Below are 27656 nucleotides of genomic sequence, written 5' to 3' on the forward strand. Positions count from 1 at the left end.
AAACTGTTAGGATTTCTATGTATTTCCACAGATTCCTGTATACGTTACGCAAACACGTTATGTGAACCGCTTAGACTGATTGTGATAGGTCGGTCAGCTTTCGCTTTGAACGCTAGCGTTGCCACATCCTGGGGGCCATCTGGTGGCGATTGAACGTACCATTTTCCACTTCTATTATAAAGTCCAATTTAAAGTGTCATTGTTTAAGAAGCCTTTCTCGTGGACAGTCGAGATTTCTTCTGAGGACGCAGAGCAGAGTTCCCTGCAAAACGTTAAGAATTTCACCTTATTTTCTTGACACGGCATAAGCCCTAAAGCCTACACAGTATCATGCTTTTAAGTACGGGCCGTGAAAGCATTAATGACAACAATAATAATAATAACAATCACTATATGCACTGAAGCACTATATGCACTGAAGCACTGATCATTGGGGGGCAGATCATTGATTGAAGATGTAGAAAAGCAAGAAAGAAAAATCTGAAGGAAATTTTTTGGACCAGTCTGTACAGAGGGAATTTGGATGATATGGAAATCTCATGACCTGTACCAACACTCAGAGAAAATCTCAGACACATTTAGGAAAAGACGTTTGAAATTTCATGGACATATTCTCAGAATGAGTAATCAGAGATTGACCAAAAGAATTCTGAAATTAGCCCTATCAATGAAAGTTTTTAAATAAAAATTGGTTGCTCGAAGTTGGAAAAGATCTTCAGGAAATAGGCATCACAGATGACATTGTGTTGGACAGATCTAACTTCAGAAAATTAGTCTAGTCGACAATCACCGCTTTAAACATCACCTAAGCACTATCACCAAGAAAACTTAGTCAGATGATCGCAAGAAAAGCCGCAGTGAGAAGATGAAGAGATTTTGGGAGAAGAAAAAAGCAACAACATCAGCTAAATAAGTTCAATCGCGCTCTTTAGTTGGGCATAACGAAAAGAAAAAAAATAATATGTGGAATAATTAATGGGATTTCATTTGGAGTAACTGCATAAGTTAGTGAGTGCTCAGTACGGATATGTGTTTGAGTCGCACTATTGGATTATTACAGTCAAGTCACTGAACCTGTTATTGCAAATTATGAGGAATTATATAAGCACATATGAGTTGTATATCAATGTTCTACTCTGTTAATTTTGGTGCAGTATTTGATGCCATGCATAGTCAGGGTAGGATGGATTGTGCATGTTTTCTATACCATGTTTCTTTGTAGGGCATAATTCATCATTTGTAAAGGTTTTAGATGATTTATTAGACTAAGTGGTGCACCAAGTGCCAGTCACAGTGTAATATAGAATTTAATGGGATTAATTAGCAAATATTCTAGATTCTTCAGTTTACAACATGACTCATCAAGGTCTCTGTCATAACAATCAAATGACTTAATAATAATACTTGGATTTTTGAGACTATTTAAACCACGCCATATATAAATGGGACCTTGGTGGCTGAATTTTGTAGTTAGTTATGTTATTCTATGTATGCTTATTTTACGCTCATTATTGTAGGCCTAATATTTCTGAACCATTTTGTGAGTCTTTCTGTGATGACTTGTGCTATATTTTATGCATTGCTGTGGTGCCAATAATTATTTCTAGAAATTGAGAGATGAGTGTAAGGTAGCATTATTTTTGATTGTTTGTTAATATAATTCCAAGCATAAAGCATTGACAGGCTGTTAGGATGCCTAAACAACTAAGTTCAAATTTAACAGCAACTTTCAATTAAAAACTGACTATGTTAAACTTAAATAATAATCAAGTGTAGCAACAAGTTCAACTTACAAACATGTAATTTCAAAACCTATTGTGTTTGTTAGGCTGTTGAAAGGCGTGATAATAGACAACCAATGTCTAAGCTAAGCCAGCAACGTGTACGTGTATGTTCGTACGACAAGTTCATTATCCATTACGGAGTTAGTAGTGCTGAAGAACCTTGATTGTGGAGTCATTACGGAGCAGACTGTGAAGGCATTACGGAGTCATTATGAGTGTATTACGAGGTTACTGCAAGTTCATTCCCGGTGTGCATTCTGTAGAAGACGCTACACAGTGTTCATCTGTCAGTGATACTCTGGATTATTCCTCTCCGAGAAAATGCACAATATGTGTGGTGGTTTATATCGGTAATACACCCTTCCACCTATAATTATTTCATAAATCTTTTCAAGAACGGGGGTTAATTGCGTAAATCATGTACAGTGGTAGGAAGTATATGTTCCAGCTAGCTACTCAGGGTTAAAATATATCAACTTAGTCCATAAAAATCAATTAATATAATTGCAGGTTCCGTTGAAGAGTCTTTACCCCCCAAAATCAAGCAGTTAACCATGATATCGCTCATATCATATCATAGATTATTACTATTAGCACTTATGCTACCTTATGGCTACATATTATTACCTATTCTCAGAAAGGAAATGCAGAAATTATCCTAAATCTAGTTTATTAGCATGCTAATATGATATCAAATAAAATAAAATCAAATTGAGGACTGTAGAGAAAAGAAAATGCAGTTATGTTACATATTAAACTTGAATACATAAATTATTTCCATTAACATAGTTGAAACTAGATATACTATAACCGTTCATTCATAACTTGTCATTATTATTTTGTTGAATCATCTCAGTTCATCACCTTTTTGCATACAAATATTTCATGGGGCAAATGAGGAATGATTCTTTGTTTCAGGAGGGAATAGGGTTTCATCATTTTTAGTTTGTTTGGATTTTTGTATTAACTTTTTCGAGATACAAGATAATCAATAAGTTTCCTGAATATGGTTTCAAAATGTCATCTCACTTTAAATTACTATGTCTATAAGAATACCAAGTAAATATTGTCATATTCATTCATACATGCCAGTAGAAATCAAATATTTTATCAATAAGTGCCATTAACAGAATAACCAATCAGTTCAAACTATGAAAATCGTGCTGTACGATTATATATTTATGTGCTACTGTAATTAAAATAAACTCTTATATCATTTACTGCTGTGCCGATACCACGTTGTAATTCAATATATCAATCTATATCACATTGTGAAACATTTGTTCTGTTAGGCAATGTTCCTTCATATCCCTATATCTACTCCATAAAGTATGTGAGATTCAATTAACCTAGCATAATCTCTCATGTTATACTACCAATCTACCATTAATCACCTGGACTGTATCTCTATATTCATATAAGCATGACCTAACCTCACTGCTTGCGTTTTATTTACCATACAATAACCGTAACTAACATATAAATCCGTAACAACATCTTCCAACCATTGCTCACACAACGAACAATTAATATTCCCCAATACTATTATTACTTCATAATTCTCATATATCTCTTCTTCCAGACTCATCTACATATATAAATTCTCATCTCATTTCTTCTAAACAACCTCTTTGTTACGGTTTACTAGTCCATCGATGTCAAATTCTTCTTATTAACCGCGAATTCCCAATATTTAATCCATTTTTTCTTATAATACAGTCATAATGGCCATGTCTGCCGATTTGGTCTTTGCAATATCCAGGTTTTACTCAGTAATTCACAGACTCTCTTCCTGACCTTGCCTAGTTCAACACTAAATGATCTTTCCGAGTAGATTGGTACATAAACATCGATATTCACATTCCATATATGCTTACAATAACCTAAAATCATCTTACGAGCACGGTATAACTATTATTCAAATTGGCACACGCTTGCAGTTAACTTCTTAAAATCTAGCACTGTCATTCACATACTGGCACATATAATTTATTTGTAGGCAACTCTGCACTCCTACTATTATATTTCAACAACTACAAATAACTTTGAACTGGTAATTTGGAAACTTATTACTTATCTCGTCTCAATTGGGTCAACTGCTGGCTCCTTCTCGCTTCTTATGCCGTCTCTGAGCACTCAGCCTTGGTCTCCGTGTACGTCACAGCTGGGCATCGGTCTCGGCAGTCTGGCTTGAGTTAGAGCATCTCAGGTAGTCTTCCTCCACCAGTTTAAGCGTGTTTCATCATGTCTCCAGTGTCCATGCAATAAGAAGACGACATTATTTGGGCAGAATACATAGTTAAATCTTCCATTTTAAGCTTTCGAGGACGTATGAATGGCTATTAGTATTTCTTAATATTCCAAATTGTGCTCTAAGTATATATATTTCCAATAAAGCTTGTTCGCGTTAAGTATATCGCCTACTGAATGTTGATTAGAGCTTCTGAATAATATCCCTGCAGTTTTTGACGGTATCTGGCCACTTATTATAATGCAACTGGCCCTTTCCTTCTCAATCCTTTACTGGTCCGTAGTTTTACTTAACTTCAATATTTTAAAACATAAGTATATACGTTTTCCTCTCGTCTCGGGTTATTTTTGCAGGTGTAAATAACTAAATTCTTTGTTCGAATGTATTTTATCTCTCCGCTTTCTCCTCGTACGCTGATAATATTCTTTTTAGCTCGCAGTAAAATTGCTATCTTTTTAAATGTGATCTTCTCTTACAAAGTGGTTAAGAATAGAATGAATTCAATTATTTTTTAAGGACCATAGTTGTTCTATCTAAGAAACTCTTTTCTTTCTTGCTGGTCTTTATAAGTCTCCGCCTTCTAATTACGATCAACATGCCACATGGATACACTTCATATATATTTGCGCTGTCTGAAGCTGCTCCACGCCATTTTATCCACTACATCTCCATGTTAATGATCATCTCAACTGTAACGTAATGGTACAGTAATCTAGAGCTAATGTGTTGTGCACAGAATTGATTATTGTTAGATGAAATCGTAGGCTAAGTGTTCAGTGCCTGGTCATTCTTTGACTGATTTGACATGGCATTCGTTGTTCATCTATTCCACAGTAGCCTTTTTACATTGTGAAGTTGTATGGTTTGATAAACAGAGTATAGTGAGGTGACTGGGATTGTTTTTTTGTTTTAGTTTTTTCTCATACAGTTATAACTCGTGGTAAATTGATTCCACGGTGATGATGATATTTTGTTAAGAATGTTGTTAAGGTACAGAATGAGCAGTCATCTTATCCGTATGAAATCATCAATCTGAAGTGTGGCCTTCAGAACTATATACAGTACATGTGTGGTTTGTAGATTGCAGATGTTTATTTTTGTAAGCAGAAAAATGAGTTGGTCTCATCATGTGATGATTATTGTTAGTGTTTGTTTTGTTTTGTTTTATTTTGCTTCAGGAGTAAATTCTCATAGTAAAACTTGTGGTAAATCTTTTATTGGTAAGGAAAATCTGGCATGCTAGCCAAATTTATGTTCAGAGTTGTATAGTAGCAGATAACGTAATGAAGCAAGTTTGGAGCCTCGTCAGCCTGATGACTGTCGCTTTGGGAGAAAGAGTTCATTCATGTTTTACAGAGTCAATTATTCCTGTAAATCTTTTTCAGGTGATGCCTCATTGTGTCATTTATATTTTATTCACATTACAAATTATTCATTTCGTGTTTCAATTTCAGCAAGAAGTTACAGAATTTAGCATAGATACAAGTGTGAATGATGTGTAGGAATACCTTTAAGACATGGGATATTAGGCTGATCATGCGATAATCATCACTATGTGAAGCACTAGCTTTCTTTAAAGGTATCTTAACCAGTGAGATGGAATTCTTCCAGCCTTATTATACTGTGTTGAATAGAGAAGTTAACAGGTTTAGGGCTCTACCATCACCTTGAGCAATGAGAGTTTCTGCATGTCTGGACCTACAGCTTTACCCTTCTTCCTGAGCTTGATTGCATACATATGAATACTACAAAAAGACAACTAGAATGAAAGGAAGGTCAAAATAAAATTAGAATCTTAAAAGCACAGTACAAAACTCTCTCTGGATAAAGTTACGATACAGAAAACAAACTCACCTTGGCATCAGCAGGAACTATGGTCCCACTCAAGGGTACTACCTCACGCTCAGCAGAGATCATGCCGACAATTTCCTCCTCAGGGGTGAACTGCAGCGAATTGATCCCTTCAAAACATTTCTTCAAGTGTGGTTGAACCCTCAGAGGATCCTTTGTTTCTGACAATATCTCCAGCAGTTCATCATTGGATAGGAAGAAGAATCTGTGGATAAGTAAGTTCCTGATGAACTGCCTCATAACACAGTATAGGCATATTACACAAACATAAAGTAATGAAGGATAAACATGCAACCTAATTTTTTACACTGTTTACTATTTCTGCTGTCCATCTCACAATATTATCAAGGTCTGCAGTCGCTTACAAACCTGTAACTTATTTAAAACTCCACACAGCAAATCATCATCTGCAAGAAGCCTTTATCAGTGATTCCATTTCTTTTCTAATATAATTTATATATCACTCATGGGCTACAACAGTGGCTCAACTCAAAAAAATACAAAATTGCAGTTACTGCAGACTCTAGCATTGCCCATAAATTTGTTTCAATATTATAAGCTGCAAACTCCCAAGATAGTCCAACACAATCTATAATCAAACATTACAGCAATAGTGATACATCTCAAAACATCTAAGTCATGGCTTTGGCAAGGGGAATGAAGGAGTAATTTTTAAGTAACATTTTTACTAAATGAACTTAGTTGTAATCGAGCTAGCAAAGCAAGAGGTTGTATTGTTCAGTGAGTGCTGAGTGAGAAGTATGAATATTGCTATAGAGCAATATCACGCAGCCATAGGTAGATGGCACGGGCGAGTGAAGTGTGTGTGTATGCCAAGTGATAAGGTGCATCTACGAAAATCTGGGCTCGAGGGAACTATGATGGTGGCAGCAGTGGTGGCAATTCTTCTGATAAAAGGAGGCGTAGAAGTGAACCCTGGACCAACGGGATCATTGAGCTGGGAGGACATAGAAAAGATTAGGGAAATAGTCAGAGATGCTTGTCAGATTGAACAAACAAGGGAGCTAATTCGCAAGTTGAGAAATGATACGACAGAAATTAAAGACTGTATAAAAGAAGAGATAAGAATTATGACAGAAAAGGTGGTGGAAAACTCTAGGGAAATAGAATTATTGAAGTCGAAAGTGAAGGTGATTGAAGGAGAAATGGATAAATTAAAGTGGCAGCAGAAAATGACTATCCAGGACGCAAAGAGGAAAAATATTTTCATATACGGCATTCCGGAGAACGAAAAGGAGGATATGAATGATCTAATGAGTAAAGTGTTGGATATCATAAATAATCATATAAAGATAAATTGTAAAGAAGAAAATATTGATGAAATCTATAGGCTGGGGATAGTCAAAGGGAAAAAACCTATTAAAGTTAAGTTGATTTCGGCTCTAAAGGCGAATAAAATTATCCTCAATGGGAAGAACTTAAAAGGAGAAAGGATTTGGGTAAGAAGAGATATGGATAAAGAGACAGTCATGGAACAGAGAGTCTTGCGATTTCACCTAGTAAAAGCTAGGAACTATGGACTAAAAGCATACATAAGAGGCAAACGTCTTATAGTAGGTGACAGTAACTCGTCGCGTATCTGGTCAATTGCACAGCTACGGGAAATGGATAGACAGTTGAGTTCATCACACCAGGAAGTGCAACGGTCTATAGAGGAAGGAACGTACCAGTCAGCTGCCTGTGCTGTGGCTGATAAAGTACAATCTAATGACAACAGCGACCTTCATACTCTACAGAAGAACAGAAGACTGCAGAGAGACGAGCACATAGTAGAAGAAGATGGACAACCAGCTGACTGTAGAGTCGACACAAATCCAGGAAGCAGCGGCCCATCTGATGACAGAACCAAGACTTTGACTGGGAAAGGTAAATCCTTGAGTATAATAGACTTCTGGGTTAAAAAGGGCAAAGGACAGAAAGACAATTTAGACAAAGAAATAATTACTTCACCAGAGGGTAGTATTCTAGAACTGGAGAAAAAGAGAATAAGTAGAAGTAAGACAAGCAACTCGTCTGTGGGTAAAAGTAAAAAATAGCTAGAATGGAATATTGGTATGGTCAACATTGAAGGTTTCTTGAACAAGTTAGGAAATGAAGAGGTAAAATTGTTAATGGCAGAAATGCATATCATTACCTTTGTTGAGAGTTGGATAGCACTGGGATATGAAGTACATATTGAAGGTTTCAAAACGTATAGCAAGGCAAGGTGCAGGAATGCACGTAAAGGTAGATATCCCGGTGGTACACTAACCTTGATAAGGGAAGACGTAAAGGAGAAAATTGAAATAATAGAAACAGATATTGAAGAAATACTTTGGGTGAAAACAAGGTTAAGACAGAAAAGGGATGTTAATCTATGTTTCGGTTTTGTATACAATCCTCCCGAGGGCTCGACATTGGCAAACAAGGAATTCTTCACAGAGTTAGCACTAGAAGTAAACAGATTAAAGAATATACATGAGGACATAGGTATTGTATTAATGGAGGACTTCAATGCGAGGATTGCAGACTTAAAACCAGTTTACTGTAAAGAGAATGAGGAAATAATAACTGGAGAAAGAATTAGTCAAGATAAAGTTTGCAATATCTATGGCGAAAAACTATTAGAATTATGTGGAACAGAAGAACCCTATATTTTAAATGGGTGGTGGCCAGGAGATGAAAAGGGTAATTTAACGTTTATAACAGAAATGGGTGGTAGTGCAATTGAACTAGTATTATGTTCTAAGGAGGCATTACCACTCATTAAGAGGATAAATGTTAAAGGTTGGGGAGAATCGCATAATTATATATATGGTAAGCACGGAAGAGAACAGTAGGAAGAGTTATATAAGTAATATTAAAGGGAAGGCAGTGACAAAATATATATGGAGAGAAGACCTTAGCACAGAATTCAAGGAATATTTCGAAGGTAGGTCCTTTGAAATTATTAAGACAGGAATAAAATCCGCGATGGAAGATAATAAAATAGACGAGGTGATAAAGCTAATAGAAAACTCAATACCGATGGCAGGACATAAGATGCGGGCTTGGGAGGTAGGAATACAAAGAAATAGTGGGTGGTACAATGAAGAATGCAGACAAAAAAATCACAAGTAATGAAAGCACATTCAGAAAAATAGGCGGGCATAAACCAAGAACTGCATTCTGTAGCAAAAGAAAAGAGTATAAAGAATTATTGGTAAGAACTAAAGATTTGTGCCAGAAGAAACAAACTGACAACTTAAACAGAGATGCTCTGAATAGTAATACTAAGAAAGTATGGCATAGAATAAATCAAATTTGTAAAGATAGAAAAAATTTAACACAAGTAAATATAAGCCATAGAGAATTGATAGAATACTTTAGTAAACTATTAAGTAGTGAAGATAGTTGGAAACAGGATGTACAGAAGATGGGAATCTCGAGAGGACTGGAGTGCACCCTGCCCGATTTAGATAAGGAAATTTCAGCCGATAAAGTAAAGGAAATATTAGAGAAAGGGAGGAAAGGGAAATCAGAAATAATTTCAGGTATAAACAATGAATTCTGGAAGGAAGCAAGCAAAAATAGCTTTATCCTAGCAAGTATAGTCAAACTATTTAACAAGATCTTCGAGGGAGCAAGATTCCCTAAATCATGGCGAAAAGTATCATCTGTCATGTATACAAGAAACCTGGAGAGAGATCTAACCCAAGTAATTATAGAGGGATTATGTTGCTAGATTCTTTAAGTTATACACAGGGATATTGGCAAAAAGATTAATGAATTGGGCGGAGGAGTACTCGATCCAGTCGAGATTACAAGCAGGATTCAGAAAGAGAATGAGGACTAGTGACAATATAATGGTAGTTAAAACAATAATAGATAAATATATTAAGAAGAAAAGAGGCAAGTTGTACATTACTGTAATCGATTTAGAAAAAGCTTTCGATTCAGTGAGTAGAAAAGCTGTCGTCCACAAGTTGGGGCAGATCGGAATATCGGCTAAAATTATAAGAGCAATTGAAAATATATATTTGGAATTTAAATGTACAGTCAAAGTTAAAAATAGTTTAGTAGTGGGAGAGATAACTTCTAAAGTGGGTCTTAAACAAGGGTGTAAACTGTCCCCCATATTATTTTTATTGTTTATTAATGATATTTTCCACTCGAAAGAATTTGAGAAAGGAGCTTATCCATGTCTCGAGTATCAAGTTATTCCAGGCCTAATCTTTGCGGACGATATCATTCTACTCGCATTAACACCCAACAAGATGCAAAATAGTATTAGTGAGGTAGAGAACTACTGTAAAGAGTGGAATTTAAAGGTTAACCCACAGAAAACCAGAGTAATGGTTTGTAAAAGGGGTGTAAAGCTTTCTAAGAGTGAACAGTGGTGGATGGGTAAGACAAAGTTAGAAGTGGTCAAAAAAATCGAATACTTAGGGACAATTAGAAGCAGTAACGGTAGTTGGTCTGACCAAATTGAGGGGAATAAATGCCTTGGGCTGTATCAAAATATTAGATAAAAAGATGCCTAACGTAGAATATGAAATTCAGGAAAACATATTTAATGCAATAGTTAAAGCTAAGGTATTGTATGGATAAGAAATTTGGGGAATAGATCAGGGAATTGTAGCATTAGAAGTAATCGTTAGCAAATTTGCAAAAATAATTATGGGACTACCAAACTGTACTGCAAACAGTGGAGTAAGAATGATGTGTGAAGGGGGTGAGTATTTGGGCTGATATTACAAAACAAATAGTCAAGTAATGGTTGAGATTAAAGACGGGGGGGAAGTGGTGAAATATTAGGCTTAGCCTATCAGCACCAAATGAAACATCTAAACGAAGGCTACTGGATGGATGGGGTGAAGAAGCTTCTAGAGTACATAGGATTGGGATCATACTGGGTAAGTAATATTTCAAGGGATAACAGGAGATTGCATGAGAAAGTAGTTCAAAGAGTGAAAGATATAGAAAACAAACAATTAGGGCAGAATGTAACAGCAAGAGAACACTAATAGAATTTTGTAAAATAAGTGAGAATATGACTATAAGGACACAAATGTTAACAAAAAGGGAAACGAGAGGAATAATTTGGTGGTTGATGGGAGTGTATAAAAATAAAGCTTTAACAGAAAAAAATGACCAAAATGAATGTATTTTAAGTAATTCAAATATGGAAGTGGCACATTTGATTAAGGACTGCAGAGAAACAAGAAACATTAGAGAGAAATACATAGAAAGGAAAGAGGTGGATAAAATTCTAAATGAACATGAACTGTACACTTTCACTTTCAAGTTTATTAAATAGAGAATGGAAGAAACTGGGACAAATTGCAAAATTATTTAATATTATTAGAGGTATTTGGGAAAAAAATGTAAAGAAAACAGAGATAATTACATGTAGTTACGGAAGAGGTGACCTGGACTGTACAACTTAGTTAAAATCCAGGAAATACCTCATAAGGATAAGGTTGTATATGTTCAAAGATATATGTAAGTAACTATTAAAGAATATGTCTGTGGTTGTAAATTATAATTGAATGTGGTATCAGTTACGAGTGAGTGGCATTTTGAAACTGAACAGAACCAGTGACATGTGATAGCGATGGATGCGATGATCGGACGGTCTCTCCCCCGGGTTGGTGGTCATCCTTGGCTGGGGGAGGGGGGGACGTCCGTTCATTTTTTCCAATAGGTCGTGTGGAGTTAAATATATTCGATTTACTGAAATTAATAATCCTGGTCGCATGTGTGTGCAATAGTCGCGGTGGGCGTACCTTCCCTCCCTCCTGGTGGGTGGTTGTCCTTGACTTGGGGGGGGGGTCTCTTCGCTGTTTTTATAAGGATGTATAATATGTATGTGGTTTGCAGTATATACTACATTATCTAACTGTTAACGAATTTTAAAATCTTTGAATTTTTGTGTATCCTGCTTTCGGTTATTGGTTTGTTGGCTTGGAGTACGTTCAATTTAACTACATGTAATGTTTTAGATTACAATAAACGAATACGCTCTCCCCAGTTGGTGGTCATCCATGACTGGGAGAGAAGTGTATTCATTCATTCATTCATACATTCCTTCATTCATTCATACATTCATACATTCATTCATTCATTCATTCATACTAAATGAATTTCTATTGAGCCACTTAGTATTTTCTACTAATTTATTTTATAACTTGATTTTTTTGAATTGTGCCATGATTGCAGTCCATGATCAATATATATATATATATATATACACATTTAATATGTAAAAGAAAACAAAAAGGTCCAATAATACTGCCTCTGGACCCATCCTCCACCCCTTCTTAATAATTACAGGATCTCTGAGTTCTATTATCTAGAAATTTAGCCACCCATTCAACCACTGGTCAGCAGTCTCCTATGATCTACCCTATCAAATGCTTTGGATAGGTCAATATCAGTACAGTCTATTTGACCTCCTATGAAGTAGTGGCAATGTAGTCCAGACACTCACAGGAGATCGGAACATGTGCAAATAAGGATATGGGAGTGTTCAGGTGGTGCTATTGTCGATGGGTAATGTGCATTTGATGGGCATCCAGTTGGGAGTGTTGTTGCTGTGTGGCATTGAAGTAAAAGTAAAGTAAACTTGTGTCCTTATACTGAGGTGGTGCAGCTCTTTTTATGCACACCCTCAATGGAGGTGATCTTTATGTACCATTTCAATCACATACCAGCCCTCCTGCCATTCCAAACTTTCTGGCAGTCACAAAATTACCAGATATGGATGGAATAGGCAACAGGAGTCCATCACTAATTATAGTATGGTAGATAAACATATACAAGAAATGTTGCTGGATGTGAAAGTGATCCTAAGTGTGTCTCTTGACAGTGATCATAGGCTCCTTGTTAGTTGTTTCAGGTTTATAAAGTTGAAGGAAATAAGAACCATCCAGGACAAGAAATTAAAGGTATGGAAATTGAAGGATAAAAAGAAGGCCACAGAATATCAAGAAGAAATCCAGCAGCGAATACCAAAAACAGACACCGGAACAGTTGAAGAAGAATGGAAGAATTTCAAGGAATGCTTGGTCAAGACAACAGAAGAGACATGTGGAAGAACAAATGGCAAAAGGAAATGGAGAAATCATGGTGCAATGATAAAACAAGAGACACAGTCCTTAAAAAGAACAATGCCTACAGAAAATATTTCAAAAGTCAAATAGATAAGGACAAAGAACTCTATAAGTTGGCGAAAAAAGAATCTAAGCAGGTTGTCAGAGCAGAAAGAGAAAAATGATTGAATGAATGGAGTGATAAACTAAATGAAGCTGTAGATGGCAACAGAAAAATGTTGTATGCAATGATGAAGAATAGGAGGAGGAATAAAGGACAGACTAATTATCTGACTAGTGATAGTGGGTATCTCATTACAGATGACAGACAGATCAAAGAAGAATGGAAGAATTATTCTGATAAGTTGTAAAATGTGAATGATATCACAAACATTCCATTACATAGATTAGTTAATGATACAAGGATGGAAGACACTATAACAGTTCTGACATGGAAATACATCAAAACAGGAAAATCTCCAGGCATTGATGAAGTGTGTGGTGAAATGATCAGGTCTATGGCTGATGCAGGTAAGCAGTAGATATATAGACTTTTTCACAAGATATGGAAGGATGGGCAAATACCAGCAGACTGGGAAAAAGTTATCATCATTCCACTCTTTAAGAAAGATAACAGGAAGAAATGCTCCAATTACAGAGGAATTACATTAACTTCCCAAGTGGGAAAGCTGTATGAAAAGATTTTAGAAAGAAAAATAAGACCACTGATAGAATTAAAGTTATCAGATGAACAATATGGATTCCAAAAAGGCAGATCAACAGTTGATCTAATATTTGGACTGCGTCAGCTAATGAAGAAGTATTATGAACATAATAAGGTCCTTTGTCTGGCCTCTCTGGATATCAAAAAGGCCTTTGATGCTGTAAGCAGGGACAAATGATTCCAACAGTGGAATCAATGACATAATAAAACGAATTGAGAAATGATATGAAGACGTCAGTAGTTGCGTCAAAACACCATCAGGAATGACGCAACCCTTTAGAATAACTATGGGCCTAAGACAAGGTGGAGTTCTGTCACCTCTTCTCTTCATTACTGTGATGAATGAGATTCAACAACAAGTATGCCAAAATGTTGGTGACCACAAAATGAAAGTCATGCTATTTGCTGATGACATCTGTATATGGGGAGATTTCGAGGAGGAACTTCAGGATCAGATCAATGCATGGACAGTAACAGCTAAAGGGTACGGCCTAAGATTCAGTCAGGAAAAACATGAAGTGTTGGTTATGCAGAGAAATGGTCAACCTGAAGCCTACATTAAAATAGAGGGTAAACAACTCAAGATGTCCAACAAATTCAAATATCTAGGAAGCATGACATCAGCAACAGGCTCCATTGAAGAGGAACTTACCAGCATGATTCAAGCTGGAGGAACATTCTATAGAGTTGTCTGAGACCTAATATGGAACCCAAAAGTACCACTGAAATGAAAGCGAGCAATTTATCGGACTTATTACATGCCAACTTTGAGATATGGGAGCGAGACTTGGACCATGAGGAAAAAGGATGAAGCAAGAATTCAGGCAGGTGAAATGAGATTCGTCCAAGTGATGGTTGGCAAAAGAAGACAAGATAAAATTCATAATGACAACATCAGGGACATGGCTCAGGTTGGCAGAATGCAGGATAACATAACTCTGTGTAGACTCAAATGGCATGGTCACATGCAAAGGATGGATCCTGATCGCATACCCAGAAAAATGTATGATCTTCAGTTAAAATATTCAAGACCAAGAGGGCAGCCAAGAATGCGATTTACAGACATGGTGAAAAACAACATTCAGCAACGAGGAGGGGACTGGGACAACGTTGAAGAAGGAGAAAAGTACAAAGACAGAAGTTGGTGAAGGAGCTTCATTCGCCAACCCATCATATAGATGGGACGACGTGGGATATGTATGTATGTACCAGCAGGAATTGAATCTGGGTCACCGAGGATGGCACTAACAGTGCTATCCGTTACACTACAGAAGTGGATGGCGTTGAAGTGAAGAGTGTCAATTTTACCGCTCTAAAGCAAGTTTTCAAAAGGTGATCAGCGTTGTGGAATAAAATTGAGGTTGCCCATGGAAAAAATGCATCAGAATGTTATCGAGGATTATGTGAAGCCGAGGCAAGAATGCATTACCGTAGAGAACGGCTGCACGATGGGTCAATGTGTTAAGCTCTATTGCATCGTTGGCATTGGGAGGTTTCAGAACACCCTCCATACTCATCAGTCCTTGTGATTTCAAGTTGTTTCTGAAGTTGAAGGAACCCCTCTCAGGCCACCGATTTCCTGACGTGGCACCTGTACTCCACGCAGTAGAGCGCACCGTCGCTGTGATCAACAGAGACCACCATGCCAATGATCCTCAACGACTTCTCGACATTTGGCAAAAGACTTACCGGGTGACCACATTAAAGGAATGTAATGCATTGTACTTGTTAGTTCATTAAATATCGCATTCTATCAATATTCAAAGATATAAGCTTCTTTGATGTTTCCGTATTGAACTGAGATCACAGAGATGAGATATCTATAATCCTGCAAGTTGAGCCTCACTGAAATAACCTTCCCTAAAACTTAACTGCCTTCTATCAAACTAATCAGTAATTTCACAAACCTGTTTACTTTTGTGCCCAGTGCAAAGGTGCAGCATGTGAAAACGTAATATTTGAATGTGCTAACTGTAAAAGTAAAGTTCTTTTTCTTAAGTGTGCAGTCATTTTGTGAATGGGACTCTTCAAACATCCTGTGTAAAGCAAAGTGCTTCCTTACTCTTGACTTTCTGATGACAGGAAGAACTTTTTCTAGAATGTGTTAATAGGGAGTGGGAAAATTCCACTCCCAATTCATTGGTTTTATAGTCTGTTCTGTTTGAAAACATCCATACTGACTGCTCAATGAGTTGTGTTGCTCTGGAAGCATGCCGCATGCAAGCTAGGGTTCCCACTTGGACGCTGAAGTAAGCATCGGTAATCCTCTACTTGGGTTTCATTTGTGACGGATGTTCTTTCATACAGCTCTCGCTCCACAGGGACATGGGCAGTTATCATGGAATAAATGTAAGTTTTCACTTAAACCTTTTAACTCAATTTTAATTTCATGTAGGAATTTCAGAGGAGACTACCGCATCCTTATTCAGGTAGGGTTTTAATCTAAATAGTACTTCACAGTACCACTATTTGCATTTGTTTCGAATCAAGCAAACTATCTTTTTTAAACCTTTGTGTACATGTAAATCTAATTGAATATTGAATTTTCACGACCGCATTGTAATCGAAACAGACTTTCAACGTATTAGGTCGTGTTACGTACGTGTAGTAAGTGTTGAAGAGATGTTAAGTACAGAACAAAAACGGCCAGCCGGACACCAGTGGGATCCGAACCCACAACCTCCCGATTTCGCGAAATCTGGATGTTGCAAAATCTGGAGGTTGTGGGTTCGGATCCCACTGGTGTCCGGCTGGCCGATTTTGTTCTGTACTTAACATCTCTTCAACACATACTACACGTACGTAACACGACCTAATACGTTGAAAGTCTGTTTCGATTACAATGCGGTCATGAAAATTCAATATTCATTGACATACCCCACAACGGGCAACTTAAACGCACTCTACAGTGTGCTAGCAGCAGTGCCAGACCTGTAGCTCAGATCCTTTCAAACAGAACAAAGATGGCCTAGGCCACCATAGCTCAACTGGTAGAGCAACCAACGCGAAATCGGGAGGTTGTGGGTTCGGATCCCACTGGTGTTCGGCTGGCCGTTTTTGTTCTGTACTTAACATCTCTTCAACACGTACTACACTTACGCAACACGACCTAATACGTTGAAAGTCTGTTTCGTAAATCTAATTCTTCAAGTCCATTGTTTGCTTATTTCTGTACAATGGGCTTAGCTCACTGTTTCAGACAATCTTATATTTCACCTTAGCATTTCTAATTCAGTATTTTGGCCATAAAGTGAATTTTGGTCAATTAATTCTTTATTTTTGCAGAATGGGAGTAGCCCAGAGCAACAGGGAATCTTATATTCCATTTTAGGGTTCATTATTCACTGTATGAGCTTAAACTGAATTCATTGCGTCCATTGTTTATTTACTCTTATAAAATGTGACAGGCCCACCGTATAAGGCCTTAGGTCTGTAACTAGATATGCTGCCGCCACATGGCATGTATCCATGGATATGAAAGTTTTTCATGGCAATGCCTTGATGCTTGTTTTGGTTTAATAGTGTTTTCTAAATTACAAAACATTTAACCTTAGTTTCCTGAATTTTAAAATCCTTTTGATATCAGGTTTTGAATGAAACAATGCTTTTTTTTTTTTTCTTTTAGTTGGAACAGCATGTGGGTTCTGAAGGCAGGATCACGAATACAAATGCCTGCGAGCACTCTGGTACAGAAAAGAACCCCCTAAAATGTATGGTTAGTGTGTCATTTATAAAGTGCGTGGCTTTATTATTTATTATTTATTTACATACTTTACGCCCACATTGGAGCACTTAAATCAAACCCAAATACATTTACGTTAACAAAGAATTAACTGAAGATTTAGCTTGCATCATCTTATTCCTTTCCCAAAACCTCTTCATTCTGGCTGACCTGGCTGCCCTTTCTTCATCAGATATGACATATTGTTTATGTTGTACAGTTTTTAATGACAATCTTATTTGTTTATTCTTGAGAATCCTTTTTTCTTCTCTATTTTCAATTTGCTTCATTGTAATATTCAGCTCTTCTAAATCATTCTGAACTTCTTTAAACCAATTATTTTTTGTTTTACTTTTCCAAAAGTAATTAAATAGTTGTTTTATTATCCTATTATCATTTAATCTAGAAAGATGACAGAAAAAGGCAATTCTTCTTTTTCTCATTGTATCTATTATAGATTCACTTTCCCTATAAACCACTGCATTAGGCAATAATCTCCATTGTCCATCCACCTGATGTTTTTTATTAATGATTGTTCTGAGTATCCTTCTGTCAACCTTTTGCAGCGTATCAGTTGTTGCTATGGTGTTCAATTTAAATAGTGTTTCACAAGCATAAGTCGCTTCAGGTTTAATGACGGAACAGTAATGTTGAAGTTTAGCATTTACTGAAAGAGATTTTTTCATGTACGTTGGCCATGTAATTCGTTGTGCTTTTTTAACTTAAATGTTCTGCTTTCTATTAATGATTTTTCATTGGTGTTCCAAGTTATAATTTCACCAAGATATTTAAACTTATTCACAATTTTCATTTGTTTGGTATTGGCTAAGGTAATGGTTGGTGCTGTAACAGGGAAGGCTGGCATTATTTCTGTTTTTTTTATATGAAATTTGCAATCCAACTTTTCTTGCTATGTTATCAAGTTCTTCTATTTGCAATTTAGTTCTTCCATATCATTAGCAAGTAGTGCAAGATCATCAGTGAATGCTAAACAATTGAGTCTTATTTTTCTGCCAATCTTGATGTTAGGTTGACACATCTTATTCCATTCCCGCATGATTTTTTCCAACACACAATTAAACAATAATGGTGAGAGTCCATCTCCCTGCCGAGGTCCAGTATTAATGTCAAATGGCTTTGAGAGTTAATTTCTAAATCTGACTTTAGATTTAGTGTTCTTAAGGGTAATTCCAATAAGGCGAATAAGTTTTGGATGTAAACCAAATTATTTTAGGATATTCAATAATGACTCACGATGGATACTATCATATGCCTTTTTTAAATCAACAAAAGTGATAACTAACTTTTTGTTTCTAACCCTATGATGCTTCATAATCCACTTTAAACTGATAATTTGATCTGGACAACTTCTCCCTGGACGAAAGCCTCCTTGGTATTCTCCAAGTTCACAGTCAAGTTGTTCTTGAATTCTCATGTATAATAACTATGAAAAAATTTTGCAAGTGATATCCAGCAATGATATCCCCCGATAATTGTTGGGATCTGATCTATCACCTTTTTTATGTAAAGGGTGTATTATCGCCATATTCCACTCTTCAGGCATTTTTTCAGTATTCCAAATGTCTATGAGGTATTTATGTAAATTCTGAATGGTTTGTGTATTAGCATTCTTCCATATTTCTGCAGTTAGTTGAATCTCCCCTGAAGCTTTGTAATTTTTAAGTGAATCGATGGCTTTCAACACTTCATTGTAATCTGGTGGTATAACCTTTTCTATTGGTGTTTTTTTTTTAATGAAGGTCATACTCTAGGTATTGTGTTGGTTCTTCGCTATTACATAATTCTTGAAAGTATTGAGCTAAAATTTCTGCATTCTCTTGGTTACTATGTGCCAGTTTCCCATTTGTATTTCTCATCATAAGTGTTGGTGGAGTATAGTTTGATTGGTATTGTCGAAACATTTTATAAAAATCCCTCGTCTTATGTTGTATGAATGCTTCATCTATGGCGTTTAATGATTCTTTGTGATAATTTCTCTTAACCCTTCTGATTTCTTTGGCTGTTTGTTTTCTAGCACTATTTAGTTCTTCACGGGACTTTTCTGTTCTCGTTTGTTGATCATTCAACCATGCTTTGTGCCTGTTTTGAATCGCTGTGTCACACTCCACATTCCACTAAGCATGTTTCTTTCGTTTTTTAACAGGAGCAATTTCTTCAGCTATGGTTTTTAATTTTTCAATTACCGTTCCCAAAATGTCACTTAGAGGAGTTTTAGACCTTTCAAAATACAGTTTATTATTAATTAAATAACTAGGGTCATACTTCTTCCTCCTATTGGATTTGGATATTTTGTTCTTCTTTTTTGGTGTTAATTTTATTTTAATCTTGGAAATATAGTGATCTGAATCTATGTCTACCCCACGGAGTACTTTCACATTATAAATTTCTTTGTGATAATTCTTGTCCATGGCCACAGAGTCAATCTGGAACTCCCCCAATTTAATATTAGGGCATTTCCAAGTCATTAGTTTGTGTGGTCTTCTTTTAAACCTTGTAGATTCCAAAATTAATCCATGATCTATACAAAGATCAATTAATCTTTGACCATTTTTATTTGTAAATTTATGCGCTGGCCATTTACCCACTACTGTACGAAATCGTTTTTCTTTTCCTATTTTAGCATTAAAGTCACCAAGTAAAACTTGAATATGTGTATCAGAGATACCTGAAATCAACTGGTCCAATTCTTCCCAAAAATTTTCTGTTTCTTCCTTTTCTTTGTTATTTTTGTCATTCGTTGGGGCATGGACATTTATCAATGTGTATGTTTTATTCTCTACTTTAACTGTTAGGAGTGCCATTCTTGGGGAGGTCGAAGAAAAACTTCAATTGAATCTAATATGCTGTTATGGACCAAGAATCCTACTCCAAATTGAGGAACATTCTTCATCACTCTTTTCCCTGGAGGACCTTTGTAAAGGTGATATCCTCCTGATTCTAATGGGTCCTGATCTGTATTGCACAATTCTTGAAGAGCTGTTATTACTATCTTATGCTGGTCCAATACATCTGTTAAATGTTTTAACTTGCCAACTTTCATAATTGAATTATTGTTATTAAAAGAAAAGGAAAATTTATAAAATATTTAGATTGGCGAGTCTGGCATTAAGTTAGTTACTGCGTAGTAAAGTGGTGAAACGGACTGTTTGAGCACCCTGCCCACCCTTCTCATGACTTTGCTAGTGTCAGTCAAGGAATCCTGACTTTCTGGAACCAGCAAGAAACTGCATTCGTTATGTGTTTGGAAAGTATGGGAATATTCCACCCTCATGTTAGAGGACACATGGCATGCCCTGTCTGAGAATCCTAGATGCTGATTGGTTGATAAGTTTCCCCGTGTTCTGAAAGTGCCATGTGCATGCTGACCAGGTGTATTTTCCCATCCAGTACCTGCTCTGTAGAGGATGCTGGCTGGTATCATGAGACAAATAATGTAAGTTCCTTCTAACTAATGTAACTTAATGTTGGCGGGCATGAAGGAGTCAATGCGGCAATCTCACATCCTTGATGTAATTCATTCAAAATAGTGCTTGTCAGCACTATTATAAGCATCTTGTTTTATAATAATGTTACTGATTTTATGTCCCACTAACTACTCTTATGACTTTCAGAGCCACCAAGGTGCAGGAATTTTGTCTTGCAGGAGTTCTTTAACATGCCAGTAAATCTAGCAACACAAGGATGACGTACTGCAGTATCATTGGACTAAACCTTGAACCTGCCAATTTGGGCTCACAAGGGCAGTGCTCTACCATCCAAGCTACTCAGCCCGGCATTTTGTTTTGAAGCAGGCAACTTTACCATATAACTTGTAATGTAAAAGTCATGTAATTGTATTTTCCTTTGTTTACCTGTTTCCTGTACAGTAGGGATAGCCTGCTATAACAGAAGGAATTTCTGATTCCATTGTTGGTTGTAACATGAACAAACTGCTCAGCAGGATCATGGATCGAGACTGTTTAATTTTGTATTCCAAATTTTAAAATACCTTTTGCCATTTAGATTCATTGCCCTTTCTAAATTATTGATCTTTCTTCAATCTGTTAAGTTACTGACATCTAAAAGTACCTTTTTCACAACAGCATCTAAGGTTTATATGGCAATTTACTTGAGCGAGGACAATTAATGGGTTTTAAAGGCAGAATCATGACATCAAGTGCCCGCGAGAACTTCCTGGTTTTTTAATATGCAAATCATAAAATGCATGAAGTTAGGCTGGTAATTTTATTATGATCTCATGTGCCTGCAAGCACGTGGTACAAAGGCACACTTTGTAAGATGAAAGTGAAGGTTTATTTGGTAACCTTCTCTCTATTTTAAGTTTTGTCTGTAATTCAATATGTAAGCTCTTGTGTGGCAACCCTAATGTTGCACACCATGGGAAGATCATGGGAGTGAGTAGTCAATAGGTACGTCCGTACATCACTTGGTAACATAAAGTTAATTGTACAGGGAGTATAGTTTAAGACTTCACAATTCTGACAGTGAGATGGCAACCCCAGTCTAGAAAACCAACAACATTATTCTGTACACACTTGTTTCAGCTGAACTGAATTCAAGAAGATTCTTCAAATTGGAAGAAAACTGAGAACTTATATAAGACGTGTGATCGTGATGAGTGTTTAACATCCAAATCTTTACTTGTCTTGCACTCAATGTTAACAACACATGCTTGCTTCATAAATTTCATCTATGAAGCAAGCCATCGCGATGAAGGCGGTGGAATTGCGCATCATCGACCTGAGTCTTTCGTCATTCATCATTGAGAGTCTTTGGCAACTTCGGACATACAAGTGAGAATCATGGAGAAAATTAACCAGCAGATACAGTCCATCTTGGATAATGTTCACATATTGGTTAGAAATGAACTGAAAGAGGCGACCTAACAACCGTCTGTATTTCATAATCTATATTATGAATCCAGCCCTCTGATGAGTAATTCATCTAATAAACATGAAACGGACATTGAAAACACTGAGTATGCTACAGTAACAAGTCGACAGGCCTGACAGCAACCTGACAAGCACATCAGAAATGAATGCGTTACCCAAAGTAGCAAATACCAGTTACTATCTGCTAATCAAGATCTTCGCCCCCTGCCCCCAGCCAAAATAGGGAAGGGGAATAACAATGGTGGAAAACTCAAATCGGCACCAAGACTATACTGGATGTACATCGGACACCTAGATGAAGAGTCCACGGAAGAAGATATCATCTCTTATATGGCAGAAAAGGGTATTAATAGCGTCAAAGCTTGCTTCGCTATTCGAACAAGAGGTAGAAACAAAGCATTCAAAATAGCATTCCTGAAGAAAGACAAAGAAATAGTTGATAATTAAAATTTCTGGCCTAAGGGGGTTACTTTTCACCCTTTTGAGTTTTAACTCTGAAATCAGGTTATCATCAATATCTACAGTTACAAGAGGTCATCCGGTGCGTAGATCACACAGCAACAAATTCAACAACAGTAATATCTCTAAAGGCATCAGATTAAGGACTTGAATGTAGAAGGGTTGAAGAATGTATTGGTCTTGACACCCCAGCTCACATTTCTAGTGAATGACATATTGCTCTTCACAGAAACTTTCAGCATGGAAGAAATATACATTAATGGCTTCTATGGTATTCACTCTCTAGCCAAGAAAGGCATCAGAGGCCACCCCTCAGGTGGATTAAGCTGCTATATAAAGCCGCACCTACAGCCTATCAGTCAAATTATCTGCACATTTAATACTTTACCAGTAATCGTTAATAGAATGAACATAATAGGAGTGTACTTCATGCCCAATACAGATCCTGAGGTCATAATAAATGAGCTAGGGAAGACACTGGAGAACACAGATAATAACAAGCCAACCCTGTTACTTGGTGACCTTGGTGATAAATGGAATACAAAGTGTCAAGCGATCACAGACTTTCTTCTAGACTACCAGCTAAGACTACTAAACAGGAAGAACGATTACACATATATTGCTCCAAATGGTAGGAGCACAGTTGACTTAATCTTCTCAAATGCAGAAGAACACGCACAGGTGAAGACTGAAAAAGAAGCAATCAGAAAACACCTTCCAGTAATAGTGGAAATACAATTAAGTAATGGATCACTGCGTCAGTCAGGAGAACCTCCTAAGCGGAGAGTCTCTAGACATATAGATGAGGAAAGATGGCAAAAGAGCAAAGAAGTAATTCCAACAATCATGCATATGATAGGGCTGGGGAACCTCGATGGAATGACAGCAGCACTGAATGACACAATTCGGCACACTTCCACTATATTACCTTCATTTGATCGCACTGCAAAGCCATGGTTTGATAAGGAATGTTACATCATGAGACAATCAACGTTACATTTACTTCACACTGCTAGGGTATATGGTATGGACGTGCTAGTGAAATCTGCTGAGGAACGTTGGAAATATAGAACTCTACTAAAGGAAAAGAAAATAAATTATGATTTATATATAGAAGATAAGTTATTATTGGAGGCAGAAACAAAGCCTTATAAAATCTTAAAGTACTCAAAAATTCAGGCATAAACTCCTCTTGTAAACATGTCACAATGGGAATCACATTTTTGTCATCTTCTTGGAGAAACGAACAAAAGGACAAACAGCTTCACTCCGCAACTGACAAACATCCAAGACGCACCCAATCACAACAGAGGAGGTCAGCCAACTTATAAGCAATGGGAAAAATAACAAAGTGGCTGGACCTGATGGGATTTACATAGAACATTTAAAAGACACACTCCACGACCTGCTAGATCCGCTAACATGCCTATTCAATGAATGCCCAAAATGTAAGCCAATTCCAGAACAATGGAGGAAGACACTCATAATTGCGATCTACAAAGGAAAAGGGAAGAAGGAGGATCCAAACTCTTACAGGGGAATTGCCCTGGAAAATGTTATGTTCAAAACCTTCTGTAAACTTCTTGTAAGATGGATGGAACAAAGTCTACGTGCTAATATACCATCGAATCAATACAGTTTTACTCCGGGGAAATCAACTCTACAGGCTGTGCAGGATCTTGTGCAAGAAATAATAACAACCTTAGCGCAACCTGTTAGACCGCTGTATGCAATCTATATAGACTATTCTAAGGCATTTGACAGTATTAACAGAAGGATACTTATCCATAAGTTGGAAAACACATTAGGAACTTCCAATAGTGCAGTAGAAACATTGAAATTGATTTTAAATGTGAACTATGTAACAATCTATGATGGCATCAACACGTTGAGGAGTATCACTCAAACCAAGGGTGTTCTACAAGGGGATCCGATGAGTCCAGTTCTCTTTAATGTAATGATCTTGGATATTGGGCAATCTATAGACTCAAGATCAGTCAAACTGCTTATGTATGCGGATGACATGGTCATCCTCTCAAGATAACGTGAGGATCTACAAACTTCCATGGAGAACATTAGGGTATGGGCAAAAGATAATTCTATGGAAATAAATAGTTCCAAAACAAAGGCTATGAAATTTAGAAGGGGAGGAAGGATATCTAATATGGATCAACTAAAATGCAGAGAAGAACCTTTAGAATTCGTATCCAACTTCAAATACCTGGGTGTCGTATTACAAACTACTGGAACCGCTTTCTCACTACATGTACAGGAGTGAGCTACGGCAGCAACGAAAGTCTCATATGACATCCCCAAACTCCAAAACCTATCCCTATCAACAGTGATGAAACTATTCAAAATTAAAGTTATGCCGATTGCCACATATGGTATTCATTTAATTTGGCCTTACTTGTCAGTGAACAACCTTAGGAAGCTAGAAAGCGTCAAAGCGAGATTTATTAAGAGAGCCCTCTCAATATAAAAATTCTCAAGAAATATAATAAAATAATAAAATAGCGGAGGAAACCTTCTTCATGAAAGACATAAAGCACATTTTTGATCTACCGGAAACGCATGCATATAAAACTATCATAGAGGAGACACGGAAAAAAGCCGACGAGATACCCCAAGAAATAATGGAGACTGATGCAATGAAGTCAGAAATTTGGAAGGGACCAAATTTCAAACTTCGACATCTATATACACAATTTGCTGTCCACGGGTTTCATAGAAGGATCTGCCAGAATGAGGCATTCCATGAACCCAAGGAGGATTGCCTCTGCAAGAAATGCAATAATCCATGCTCTAAATACCATTTTATGGAATGTGTAAACAGACCTCAATCTCAAATCACAGAAATGACAGAGTGGTGAAAAACTTGATTGTACACATTGTGTTTAATAAATTAATATAATAATAATAATAATAATAATAATAATAATAATAATAATAATAATAATAATAATAATAATAATAATAATAATAATAATAATAATAATTCCATCTATAATTCATGTCTTCCCTTAACTTTATTGATTTTGACTGATGATGGTCTCTAGTAAGACCAAAACTAGTTTCGTCAAATATATGTAACACTTTTAAGGTTACAATAAATAGTATTGAATAGGCGGAAACCTTTAGCTGGTGTGTCACCAGCCACGAGCACCTGCCTTCTGTAAATCTTCACATTTACACTCCCCTTAGTCATTTACGAGCCCCGGAATAACCTTCCTGGAAACTATTCCTATGTTAAAGTACATATAAACACTAAAATTCATACGACTGACAATTATGCTTGCCATCATGTTATCTTTATATGAATTTATTTGCTAAATCAATTTCTTTGTAAGTTCCTCCAATTTCTCCTTACTACCATGACCATTCCTAACTCTACTTCTTCCTAACCTGCAACTCCTTTTAAAATTCTTTATTTCTCTGTTACAGAACCGTTGGTCTTTACCATTCCTTACCATCTTTAAAAGTACAAACCAGTTTTCACACTCCTTACCTATTGCTTTAAACTCATCCCATAACCTGTCTACTTTTTATGTACACTCAACTCTCGATTTCCTGGCTTTACCGCAATGTCAAAAACACTAAAAATGCACGAGTGTTAAGATTTACAGTAATACAGAATTACAAAGGATCAGGATAATATTGCTGAGTCGTAACAGAAACTGGGGTGGCATGACCTTGAAGTTATTTGTAGCTGGTGTGTCACTGGCCGTGAGTACCTGCTCTACTCCATACCACCTCACTCTCAGTCATTGTCTTGTTTTTGCTCAGTGCAGTTCAGTTCAGTTCAGTTCGCAAACAATGGTAACCAAACAGAAGAGTGTCATTTTAACTATTCAACAGAAGTTGGATATTGTACAAAATATAGAATGGGGTTCTATCGTTAAATGGGCGTATGTCCAATATAACATTAGTGATTCTACCATGTGGGATATTTTATGCAATAAAGACAAACCTCTGTCATTTGCTTGTTCGTCCGATGCAAACAGTGGTATGGCAAACCGAAAAACTATGAAAAATCTACATTTGAGGAGCTTGACCAATGCATGTTGGAGTTGTTTTCACAGCAGCGAGCTCAAGGGACTCCAGTATCATGACTAAAGCGAAGTTGTTTTTAAAAAGCTCTTGGGATGGAAGGTGATTTTGATGCATCATCCAGATGGTGTACATGCTCTAAACAGTGACATGACATCTGTGACGTTAGTGTAAAAGACGAGTTGTTAAGTGGAAATACATAAGCTGCTGGATGAGGGTTGGGTCCCAGAAAAAATTTACAATGCGGATGAGTCTTGCCTGTATTTTAAATGCCTACCAACCTGTACTCTTTCTTTCAAACAGGAACGTTGTGCACCAAGCTATAAAGCATCTGAAGAAAGGATGATGATTATGACCTGTGTGAACTGTACTTTCAGTACGCCTGTTCCATTTTTAACTTCTTGTGGGTTAACCATGATTTTACTTATCTGGGAAGTCTTACCCCTACATTATCCTGGTTAATCGAGAGCTGAGTGTACTATTTTCCACTGAACATAATTCTTAAAAACTCCCTCAAGCCTCTTTTATCAAACATGGTACAACTGAATAGTCACAACCTTCCTCTTGATCAGATTTACTTTTAGCTACCTTGCCGCAGTGGGGAGGCTTGCGTGTCCCAATGATGCAGATAGCCGAGCCGCAGGTGCAACCATATCGGATGGGTACCTGTTGAGAGACCAGACTAACGAATGGTTCATCGAAAGGGGGGTAGCAGCCTTTCGGTAGTTGCAAGGGCGGCAGTCTAGATGACTGACTGATACGGCCTTGTAATAATACTCAACATGGCTTAGCTGTGTTGATACTGCTACACAGCTGAAAGCAACGGGAAA

The 27656-nt window shown here is 36.8% G+C and overlaps 1 protein-coding gene across 1 annotated transcript in view; it reads right to left on the minus strand.

Moving 5' to 3' along the window:
- Dnah3 (dynein heavy chain 3, axonemal) overlaps positions 1–27656 on the minus strand; it is a 912075-nt gene that overhangs the window by 552372 nt on the left and 332047 nt on the right. The window contains exon 21 of the mRNA XM_068228454.1: positions 5890–6091. Within this exon, the coding sequence (XP_068084555.1) occupies positions 5890–6091 (202 nt within the window). The remainder of the gene's footprint in view (positions 1–5889; positions 6092–27656) is intronic.

Source organism: Anabrus simplex, chromosome 6, assembly GCF_040414725.1.
Source record: "Anabrus simplex isolate iqAnaSimp1 chromosome 6, ASM4041472v1, whole genome shotgun sequence".
Lineage (NCBI taxonomy): Eukaryota > Metazoa > Arthropoda > Insecta > Orthoptera > Tettigoniidae > Anabrus > Anabrus simplex.